Raw genomic sequence first — 11,009 nt, 5'->3', positions numbered from 1 at the left:
TCCCCGGTCACCTCGGCCGCGTTCACGTCCCTTCCTCCCGCGGTCGGGATTGCAGCAAAACCGGGCAGCGCGAGGGCCAAAAAGTGGAAAGGAGAGCGCCTTTCCGCATCGCGCAGCCAGCTGGCCAACTCCTCCTCCCCCGTCCAGACCCTCGCAATCCCAACTGCAACTTTTCCCCTTCGTCTCCGTTCCCCAGGGCTGAGCCTAGCGGGCGCCGGGCCGCGAGGCGTGGAGCGGGCGCGCGGCTGCTGCGGGTGGCGGTGCGGACGCGAGCCGGCGAGTGGGTGGGTGGGTGGGTGGGGAGGGAGGAGGGGAGAGGACGGGCGGGGAGAGGGAGGGAGGGGGAGATTCCGCTCTCCTGCCGCTCCCAGCCCGGGCGGGGGGCGGGGGAGGAGGCCTCGAGTGGGGAGGGGAGGAGGGAGGGGAGAGGGAGGGAGGGAGGGAGGGCGCCGAGGAAGACGCTCCGAGAACCCGTGCGTTTCGTAGGCTCGGAGCACTTGCACATTTCTGCAGGCGCGGCGAACCCTCCGCGGCGGCTGCCGCAGCTCCGCGCACCCTCCTCCTTCCCTTCCCCTTCCCCGGGCTCCGGGCGCTGTGTGCGTGCGTGTGTGAGTGTGTGTATCTTGCAGGTGTGTCCGTTTTAATTCTGCCCAGTAGGTGGGACTTGGTGACTTTAGCACCATTTTTTTTCCCCGTTTCCTTTTTTTCTTTTTTGCCTCCCCACCGTCTGTTGCAACCCTGCAAAGTCTCGGAGTCGGCGAGCGCGGCTCGCTTCCCCGAGCCCCCGGACCCGGAGAGCCGCGAGCGCCCAGCCGGCCACCATGCCAGGCAGACCGAGCCACTAGGCGCTCCCCGCGGCTCCCACCCGGCGGCGGCAGCGGCAGCGGCAGCGGCGGCGGCGCGATGGTTTCAGACGCTGAAGGATTTTGCATCTGATCGCACGGCTTTCAAAGGCAGAGCCCCCCTCCCCCTCCCCCCTCCCTCGCTGTCTTTGTTTCCTACCCCCCCACCCAGCTCTCCCCACTGCCCCCACCCCAACCCCCTCTCCTCTCCTCCTCCTCTCTTTTAGAAGCAGCGATCGGAGATGGATGTCTCTCTCTGCCCAGCCAAGTGTAGTTTCTGGCGGATTTTCTTGCTGGGCAGCGTCTGGCTGGACTATGTGGGCTCCGTGCTGGCGTGCCCTGCGAATTGTGTCTGCAGCAAGACGGAGATCAATTGCCGGCGGCCGGACGATGGGAACCTCTTCCCCCTTCTGGAAGGGCAGGACTCGGGGAACAGCACTGGGAACGCCAGCATCAACATCACGGACATCTCAAGGAACATCACTTCCATGTAAGTCAGGCGCCGCTCCCGGCCGCCTCCCTTGCCCGCCCGCGGCTCCCTCTCGCTCCCCAGCTCCGCCGCCCAGGGCTGGGGCCGCCCTGCGCTCGCCGCCCTCCGCGCTTCAGGCTCGCTCTGGCTCGGAGATGCTCCGGGCTGCGTACGCAGGTGGCTGGCCCTGTCCAGGCTGGTCCGCGGTGTGTGCGCCTCTCCGGGAGCAGACCCCCGCCAGGGAGGATGGGGGGGGGCAGCCCGCCCCCGCTCCCACCCGCTGCGGCTGGTTTCCAGGGTGCCAATCGGGTTCTTTCCCCCACTAAATAGCAACAGTTTGGCCACGCTCAAGTAGAATAAAGTAGAGGAGGTTCGAGTCCCTGGCAGCGGTGGCGGTGGCGGTGGTGGCAGGGACAGCGGCGCTGAGCCTGAAGGGAAGGTGACAGGGACGGCCGGCCATCCGGCCAAGAGGTTGAACTGTTTCCTTTTGGAAAGAGCACAACACGCTGACAAGTAAACAAGTTGAGAGCTGGCTGCTGTGTGTGTGTGTGTGTGTGTGTGTGTGTGTGTGTGGTGGGGGGAGTGGGGGGAGACTTTGGACACGGCCAGGCCGGCATGGACGCCCACCCTTGCCTGCCTTCTGCCTGCCCTCCCCAACCCCATTTTCGGCATTTCCCAGACCCCTCCCCTCTTTCCCCTCCTCTGCATCTGGGCGCCCACAGATCGCCCCTGTTGGCGTGGAGAACAGCTCGGGACTGAGAGTCAGGATGGTGAAGGGAAGCGAGGGCTTGCCTGTTTTGCAGCCGGGTTCTGATATGATCGTGCAGATCTGTTTATTTGGAACATTGAACTCTGACCTGTGTTTGCGTGGTTCTTCGCCCATAAGTGAGACCTGTGGTGGCCTGCTCTTTTCTGGTTATTTTTCCTTGGCAGGGAAGCGGCCGGAAGCCTGGGCAGGGAGAAAGAACTTGGGGTTCAGGGAGCCTGCCCATCTTTTCTTCCCCTGACCTCGGTCAGGTGACCCCCTCCCTTCTTGCCACCAGACAAGGATGGGGATGGTTCAGGATGGAGCTCTGCCTGTCTCCTCCCAAGGTCCCACCCCTTGGGGACTGGTGAAGTGGGTGGGATGCTGGGAACAGTTCGCACTGGAGTCTGAGAAGGCATTTGGGGGACTGGGTGCGGGGGGCGGGGGGCGCTAATCTGCCTTTGGCGCTGCTCTCCCTGGCGCCAGCCCTCCCTGTGCCTGAGCCCCAGCGTGATGGGGCTGCGAAGCCAGGAGGAATTGCAGCCCTCTCTCTCCCAAGCCCGCCGGCCCTCTCCCTCTCGGCTAATGGAGTCTCTGCTAGCGTTCTTGCAGCCAACAATTCGAGGGGAGTGTTCAGCCCAGGAGACGGTCCCCACTCTTGGCCCAGGAGACAAGCCTGACCCATATCTTGGCGGAGCCATTCAGCCCCTCGCCACCGTCAGTGCCCGGGCTGGCAGGAGAGGACATGATAAACAGCAAGGGTGGGGGAGGGCAGGAAAAGCAGACGGGACCAAATGATGCCTCTCCCACCCTGCAGGCCAGGGCATTCCAGCGTGCCAGGGATGCAGGAGGGTCTGAGTGAGATGCTTGCAAACTCCGAGCCGGGCGTGCACGCTCAGGGTTGCGTGTGTGTGGAGGTGGGGAGCTCAGGATCGGGTCCCAGGGCTCAGGGGCTGAACCTAGGGATTTCCAGGAGGTTGCGGGGGCCAAGGGGCGCCAGGTGCCCCGGGGGTCTCTGGGAGCCGGGAGCTCATCCGGCTTGTTGTCTGCTCCGCGGCCGGCCGTGTGGATCTGTGGGACGTCAGTGGGCGGCAGGGGCGGCCACCATCGCGTAGGCTCCTTATAGCCACACAGAGCTGTCGCTCCTCTGAGAATGAGGCTTGGGGCGCAGTTTGGCAGGAAGAGTCCATGTGGTCTTTCTAGGCAGAGGGTCCGAGATGGGGATGCTGGGAAGGTTGGTGATGGGCAGCCACAGGAGGACCCCAGAGGGCATCGGGGGGGGGGCGGGAGCGGGAGTGGATCGGAAGCCCCTGTGTGTGGGTCCCCCCATCCTTGTTTCAGGGCAGGGACTCTGCCACTAAGTCAGGACTCCTTTCCCTAAACCCACCGACACCTCAGAGCCTGGGAGCTGGATTCTCATAGGCGCTCCGAGAGTGGCGGGTGGGGGAAGGTCAGAGGTCGTGGGTCGGAGGCCCCTTCCTCCCCCCTCTCCTCCCCAGTGCCCCGTTATGTCTGTGGCTGGTATTGACTGAAGTCGGGGACGGGCCCTGCCTCAGGCCCAGAGGCGGGACGGAGAGGGAGGGAGGGGAGCATGCAGACCCTGGGACAGCTGTCACCATCCCTGCTCCACCCCCGGGAGTGAGGCTCAGGGCGGCCAGGTAACTTTCCCAGGCACACAGCCCAGGGGAGCCAGGCCCCGAAGCCGGCACCCCACTTGTGGAGCTGCCCTGGGAAGCAGCCGGAGGAGGGGATTAGGGCAGAGAGAGCCCTCTGGGCAGGGAAGGGGCCTCGCTGGGGAGGAGCCTGGTGCTGCCAGAGGTGAAGAGCCAGGGGTCTCCCAGCCGTGTCACCAGGGGGTGCCCTCCCGGCTTCACCCTCCTGGTCTTGGGGCTGTGGTCCCTCCTCTCGGGTGGTGTGTGCTGTGGCTCCTGTGTGCCCATTGGAGGCTCCTCCGATGGGGAGCGCCCCCCCCATGAGTATCAGAAGGAAATCAGCTGCCAGGCATCAGGGCAGAGTGTGGGTCGCACCTCTGCCCCTCCCAGAGCCCAGCGGCTCCAGCGCCCCCCTTCTGGCCTCTCTGTGTGGAGGAGGCCGGTCCCTGTGCCAGGGCAGTCTGACACACGGTGACCTTACCTAGAAGGGTCCCCGCGCAGCCGCGCCCGGCCAGGCCCTGACATCACAGAGGCAGGAGGGTGGTGGCCGGGAGGTGGCTGTCTGGGCCCTGTCTTGGGCCAGGCCGGCTCGGGGCTGGGTGGGAATGGCGCATCCTTAGGCCGCTGGAAGGGAGAGCGGGGAGAAGATGGCACCGCGGGGCTCAGTGTTCTTGGGGTTGGCTTCCGGGCTCGTGGAGAGCATGGGCTCTTGGCTGGTGTTGGTGGTCACCCGCTGGGTCTCCCCGCTGCCCCCGCAGTGTCCCTGGTGTCGGCTGCCCACCCTGCGGGCCCTGCCCTGGCTGGGTGGAGGGTCCTTCGGAGCACTGGCCCCTTGCCCCTCAGCCTCTCCAGGGATCTAGGGCACAGCCAGCCTTGACGGTTACCACTGAGAGCTGGGGCGCAGACAGGGGTGTGGGCCAGGCCCCAAAGGCATTGTGGGGCCTTAGTCAGGAGCCCCGGATTGGGGGCAGGCCTGAGGGAGGGAGGCTGAGGTGGGAGGGGCTTGGAGGAGAGCTTTGGAAGGGGGGATAGCGCCAGGGAAAGAGGGACTTCAGGATGGCAGGTGGGGAGCTTGGGCTCCTGAGGCCCTGGGGTGTTGCCTGGAGGCCCGATTGGGGTGGGCCCCAGGCCTCCCTTGGAGGGGCCTCCCTGGAGCCAGAGTCTTTGCCCCTGAAAGCCAAGGTCAGTCTCCTGAGGGCCCAGGGCTCAGCCCAGCAGCAGGAGGGGCCCGAGCACGTGACAGCCTGAGGCAGAACCACCCAGCCTGGCCCCCGGAGTCGGGAGGGCTCAGGGCCCTGCCAGGCGCCTGCTGCCCTCCCGCCTGGCCCGAGTGGCTGTGAAGGAGGGAGGGGCCTCATGCTGTCCCCGGGCACACTCTCCCGCTGCCCTCCTGCCCCTGTCGCTGTCGTCTTCTGACGGTGGGGATGGACCGGCCCCACCCCGCTGGCTGGGGGGGCGGTGTGTGTGTGGCCCTCCTGGCGATGGCACTCTGCCAGTGCTGTGGCATCTCCGGCTGCCTGCCCCCAGCTCCAGTGCTCCGTTGAATGGCTGTTCCGGGACCCCTCGGGCCTCCAGTGGACGGTGGCAGAGGAGGATTCGGGAAAGGGGTGGGGCCCAGCACCCCTGGCTCCGCGCACGTCGCTGTGTGAGCCACAGTAGTAGACGGTAGTAGTCTTTCTGAGCCTGTCAGTTCAACGATGGGTTGAGGCCACAGGGCAGTGTCCCTGCCATTGGGGACAGAGGCCCTCCCAGGGCCCGAGGGATGTCCCCAGGACGCTCGGCAAGGCCACCCTTCAGGATGGTGCTGGCCCCGCGGACGCCAGGCGGAGGGCAGAGGTCCTGCCTCTAGGGAATCAGGCACACACCGTGGAGTCAGCGGCCCAGACCAAATGCTGCGCGCAGCGCGTGCGCCAGGCCTGCAGCCTCTCGGCAGAGGCCGGACCCCGGCTTCCCGGCTCCCCATTCACCCTGAGCTCAGGGCTGGGTGTCTGCAGAGCCTCAGCCAGTTGCTGGGCCTGAGAAGAAAATGCCAGAACTTCTATTTCACCTCATCCCTGCCTAGAAGAAGGGATGTTCAATACGTAACGCACGGACTGCAGATATACACGCACATGATTTAATGAATACGAGTGCTTTGGGGTTGCGAGATAAATGTTTCATTGCTGAGGAATACGTAATCAGGAGCTCGGTGCCGCGGTGTGCTGGGAAGGTCTGAGCGCGAGGGGGCGGTGGGTGGCGGTGGGAGAGGCCAGCCAGAGGCCCGGGCTCCCCCGGCTCTGTTTCCAGGAAGGTTCGTCAGTTGGGAGGGGGAGCAGGTGACGTGAGGGGGCTCAGGCTGGGGGGCAGAGCGGCTCTCTGCGCCCAATCATGGTTCCCAAAGCCCCCTTGTCCCCGAGGGCCAGGCCAGTTCTCACAGCCCGTCTGTCCATCTGCTCAGCATCCTGCTTGGGCCCCTGCGGAGCAGATTCGCCATCCCCATGCCCACCCAGCGTTCATTCCCACCATGCTTCCCCGCTTACGGTCCTTGAGTTGACTTTTGCGACAGCTGCTGGAGGTACGTCGGCAGGCTTATCAGTCCCATTTTCCTGATTACCAAACAGAACCAAGACCGGAATTTGAGTCCCCGTGGTGGAGTTGCGTGGCCACAGGCGGAAAGATCTAGAAGGGCTCGGGGCTCCTCCTCTCTTAGGGCTTCTCTGGTTCTGTCCACTCCACCCTCTCTCTGGCCAGGACACCCTGCTGCTCGTGAGGAAGGGGGGTGCTGTCACCCACGGGTCCTTTTCTCCCGAGGACAGCGTCCTGGGAAGAGCCCGCTGCGAGGGCTTGTGGGACGGCTAGCGTCTGGCCGTTGGGTCTCAGCGTGGCCGGGGTGGAGGTGGTGGCCAGCGAGCCATCAGGGCAGGTCATGGGCCACCCCCTGAGCCTTCCCCACCTCCACCCTGGTTCCCATGAATACCAGGGCCCGGGCCGGTGGTGGCCCCTCTTCCGTGGATTGGTCAGCAAGCGCGAGGGCTCTGGGGGGTCCAGGGTGGCAGGTCGGCGCCCAGTGGAGCCCCGAGAAGCCCCACAATGCCTACCCCAAACGCGGGGCTCGCCAGGATGCAGAGCTGGAGGGATTCTGCAGTTCCGCCTCCCTCCTGCTACCTATGGGGGCCCCATGAGAGGCCCAGAGAGGGGCAGGGCTTTTCTGCCCACCCCCCCGCGCCCTCTCCCCTCCTGAGCTAGAAGACCTCGTTTCCCAGGGGTGGGCGCTGCCCTCTCCTACTCTGCTCTGGTGCCCGTTCTGGGCTCTCTGTCAACGCCAGAGCCTCGCCCACGACCGTGTCTCCCTCTGGGACGATGTTTCCAAATCCAGGGTCCCCAGAGGCAGCAACTATGCGCGGCTGGCAGCCCACGCCAATTAGAAATCCACTCGGCGAGGGCCCCTGCGGAGCTCTGCTCACATGCAGGGCTGGAGTCTGCGGGCTGAGCGGGCTGGGCGCCCGTCCTCTCTCTCTAGCCTCCCCTCTGCTCCCCACCCCCACTCTGTCCCCACCTGGGTTGTCCCGCCAAAGTTTCCTGGGGTCTGGGTGGTGGGAGACTCAGGATTCCTTCCCCAGACAGACAGACAGACAGACATCGGTTTCCCCGGCAGCTCCTCCCGAGCTTTAGACACATCCCTTCCTCCTCTGGACCCAGGTCCTGATCTGTAAGGTGAGGGTAGGAACACCCACCTCCCAGCAGTGCCCTGAAGGTCAGGGCCCTGTGTCATGCCGCGAAGGGGAAGCCGTCAGCGCACGATGGCTAGTAATGACCAGCCTCTGTGAGCACTTGCTCTGTTCCAGACACCGTTCCAGGCACTTCAGCGGTCATGCCTCGTTATGGCGTCCCACCAACCCTATGAGAGAAGTACTGTAATTAGCCCCATTTTACAGACAGGGACACCGAGTCCAGAGATGGAGTTGGCCTTATTTCATGCAGCCAGTGAATGGCAGAGCAGTCTGACGCTTAATGTGCAGCTGTATTGCCTCGTGCATAGTCATGCGGAGTGGTATACACACATGCACACACATTCACAAATACACGAGCGCCATGCTGTCTTAGTAAGTCAAAAGGGTGTGCACGAAGGTCCGGGAGGCTGATGACATTCAGTTCCCTAGGTGAGAACCGCCCTGGCTGGGGGTGGAGGGGAAGGCAGATGCGATAATGATGGGATGGTGTTGGCCAAGCCGTGCTGGCCAGCAGTCACAGCCGGGCTCCCGGCCGTGGGGGAGGCTCTGGGCTCGCCTCCTGGCCTGTTCCCGACAGTTGCCTCCCCCAAGGCCTTGTCTCGGCCAAGCCTCTTCCCAGGCCTCCGTGACCAACCGTGGCGTCCTGGCCTCGGAGGGCAGGGCAGGCCCACAGGGGCCCAGGTGCCAGCGGAGGCTGGCAGGGATGCAGGAGGCTGGCGCTGGGTCCCGGCCAGCTCCACTCAGGCCGAGGCGCAGTCAGCATCATGGTGTCCCTGACTGCCCATGGCAGGGAGAGGCGGACGGGAGAGCAGAGGGCTGGGTGCTTCTCCAGGGAGAGTTTGGGGTTCTGGGGCTGCCTCTGGGTGCAGAGCAGGAGGGGTGTGTGAAGTGCTGAAGGACCAATTATAATTCTCCAGGCCCTTTTCTTGCCGCTTCCTCCACTGAGCAGCTTTTCCTCCCCTCGGCCCCATCTCTCTACCCCTCCCCCCTCACTCATGGAAGCTGCCAGCTCTCATCAGAGGAGTGAGCTGTCCCTGTGGAGAGAGCCCGAGGACCCAGCAAACAGCACAGGCATTTGTGGGATCACCCTGTTTGGATGCTGCTTGGCTGGATGAGTGGGCTAACCATATCATAGAACCTCCCTGGCCTCAGTTTCCCCTTCTGGGGGTGGGGTCTGTCTGGCCCACAGGGTTGCTGTCAGATCAGTGTGGGGACATGTGCCTGGGCTCGCTATTTATGTCCATTTCTAGATGTCTGGGAGTGTTTCTGAGGTAGGACGAAAATCAAGACATGGAAGCATAAATCATCAGATTTGGAAAGGGGCTCAGAAATAATTGGAGCCAAACCCAGTTTTACGGAGGGGAGACCCGAGGCCCAGGAGGGGTGGAGGGAGTTCCTGGCAGGAGGCAAACCCGCACCCGGGGCCTGGCTCCCCAGGGGGCGTGGGTCTCCCGCCCCTGCCCTCGCCTCTGCTCCAACGCTGAGGGATTTGGGTTCTCCCCAGGCAGGCGAGGCGGGAAAGGAGCGCTCAGCCTCCTGCTAAGGGTGAGACAGAGGAGAGTGATCCGACTTGCAGTGCTAACCCGACTCGCAGTGCTAACCCGCTGCCTCCACCGCACACCGTGCTGTGCGCACGCACAAGTGCGGCTCTTCTGTTGGGTGCACATCACCTCTGAGGTCTTATAAACAAGCCCTAAGCCTTGGCTTCTTGCCTGCCAAGACAGTCCAGACCCCTGGCGGCCACCAGAGGGCAGCGCTGCGCACGAGAGCGGCTGGCTTCCTGGCGGGAGCTGGGGTGTCACACTGGCCTGGTGAGGTGTGTGCCCGGCTTTCAGAGCCTCGCCTGGGCCCAGCTGAGCGGAGGGTGCGCTCTCCCCGGCGGGCCCGGCCTCACCATCTGCAGCCCAGGGTGTGAGCCTCCTAGGCGGCGGCTGGGTGCCCCGGGTGGACAGAAGCAGCCTGGGCGCTCTCTTCCCACCTCCTGTCTGGCAGCGCGGGAGGGATCAGGATGTGGCCGGGGGCAATGGAGTTGGATGATTGGGACCCAGTCCCCGCCCAGGAGGGCCGGTCCTGATGGGGGCACAGAGACATTGGCTGATGGTTGCACTATGGGGTCAGTGTCCTGGAAGAAGCGGGCTTTACAAACTGCCGCAGGCCATGTTGATATCCTGGCCTCAGGGTGGGGCGTCTCTCACCTCCTGTCCCCTGTCCCCCATGCCAAGTGTGGGGATGGCTAGGTACCTAGTGGCTGTTGGGTAAACACCAGGTCCTGGCATTTCCCAGACCTGGGAGTATGGTGCTGTCCTAACCTCCCCAGACCCCATCTGTGCTCCCAGAAATGCCTCTGACGTGACGGGCATGGCAGTGCCTGTAAGCCAGCTCGCGGCCCGGCCTGGCCGCTTACTCGTGCCTGCTTCCTCGTGCGAGTACGTGCGGCTCTTCCCCGCCTTCCAGGTGTTGACGTGGTCCGTGCCCTAGTGGTTCCCGAAGGAGCCTCTTCCACTAGCGCTGTCATCAGCCTTGGGGCCGGACCTGCTGCCTCTGTGGTGGCGTTGAGCTTAGAGGGCGGGCCCTCAATTCTGTCCTGAGGGTGACCATGGCTGCTGGACCCCGGGCTGCAGGCGTGACCCTGTTGGCTGTGGTCAGTCTTTCCCCACCCACCTATTTCCGATGCTTTTTTGAGGGCAGTGACAGGCACCCGAGCTGCAGGGACGCAGCTGACATTCCCCTCCTGCTGAGCCAGAGGTCATTTGCATGGATGACCTTGCCTGTTGGCGGCAACTGCTACAAAGAACTGTCCTTCTTATGCGCTGGGACCCTGCACCGGCTGCTTTTCTTGTCCCCCAGCTTCCTCGTCTGAAAAATGGAGAAATAATAACACAGGCTTATGTAAGGTTTTGATGAGAACGCACACGCTCAGTGTCGTGGTAATAATAGTGGTTTCTTTGGCCAAACAGCCTTGGGTTTAAACCCTGGCTCCGCCCCTGTGTGAGTTTAGGCAAGTTACGTCGCTTCTCTGAGCCTCCGTTTCCTCATCTGAATAGTCAGGCGGGCTGTGTCCATCCTCCCAGAGTGCTTGTGCGAGTTCAGTGACTGTGGGAGGTGCCTGGCATGTGTGGGTGCTCGGAGGCCAGAGTGGCAAGGGCCATTGCGGGCGTCTCTCAGAGGCGATGGGCCGTGACATTTCTGGGTCCTTGAAGAATGGATTAGGGGCAGTTATGCCAAGAGAGCTGGCACCTGAGCCAGAGCTGAGGGGATCAACAGAAGGACCAAGAGGGTGTGTATTTGAAAGAGGCGGCAAAGTAGCAGAGGCACGCGTCAGCTGAAAGGACAGGGCGATAGTTATGGCTCCACTGAGAGACCCAGCTGGGGTACCAGGCGGCAGAGTGTCCCAGGCAGAGCCCGCCTGCTGCCCACCTTCCCCACTCTCCAGCCCCGGCGTTTGGATGCCAGGCATTTCGGTCCAGGATAACTCGGTAGCACCCACCCCTGACAGACGTTGTCCATGTGGTTCTACTGCTGTTGTCACCCCGGTCACCATCACTGGCTGACCCCCTTCTGGCTGCTGTCACTGACCACGCCTCTCAGCTA

At 63.8% G+C, this 11,009-nt stretch overlaps 1 protein-coding gene across 7 annotated transcripts in view; it reads left to right on the top strand.

The window, feature by feature from the left end:
* Positions 1-1,084: 1,084 nt before the first annotated feature.
* The window catches only part of NTRK3 (neurotrophic receptor tyrosine kinase 3), a gene marked incomplete at both ends in the record, with an annotated part of 228,155 nt that continues 218,230 nt past the window's right edge, over positions 1,085-11,009 (top strand). For all 7 annotated transcript variants that reach the window (XM_079764236.1, XM_079764235.1, XM_079764234.1 and 4 more), the window contains one exon: positions 1,085-1,332. In XM_079764236.1, coding sequence (XP_079620362.1) covers positions 1,085-1,332 — 248 coding nt within the window. The remainder of the gene's footprint in view (positions 1,333-11,009) is intronic.

Source organism: Cnephaeus nilssonii (genome assembly GCF_951640355.1).
Source record: "Cnephaeus nilssonii genome assembly, chromosome: 24".
Taxonomy (NCBI): Eukaryota; Metazoa; Chordata; class Mammalia; order Chiroptera; family Vespertilionidae; genus Cnephaeus; species Cnephaeus nilssonii.
This window is presented reverse-complemented; position numbering and strand designations above follow the sequence as displayed.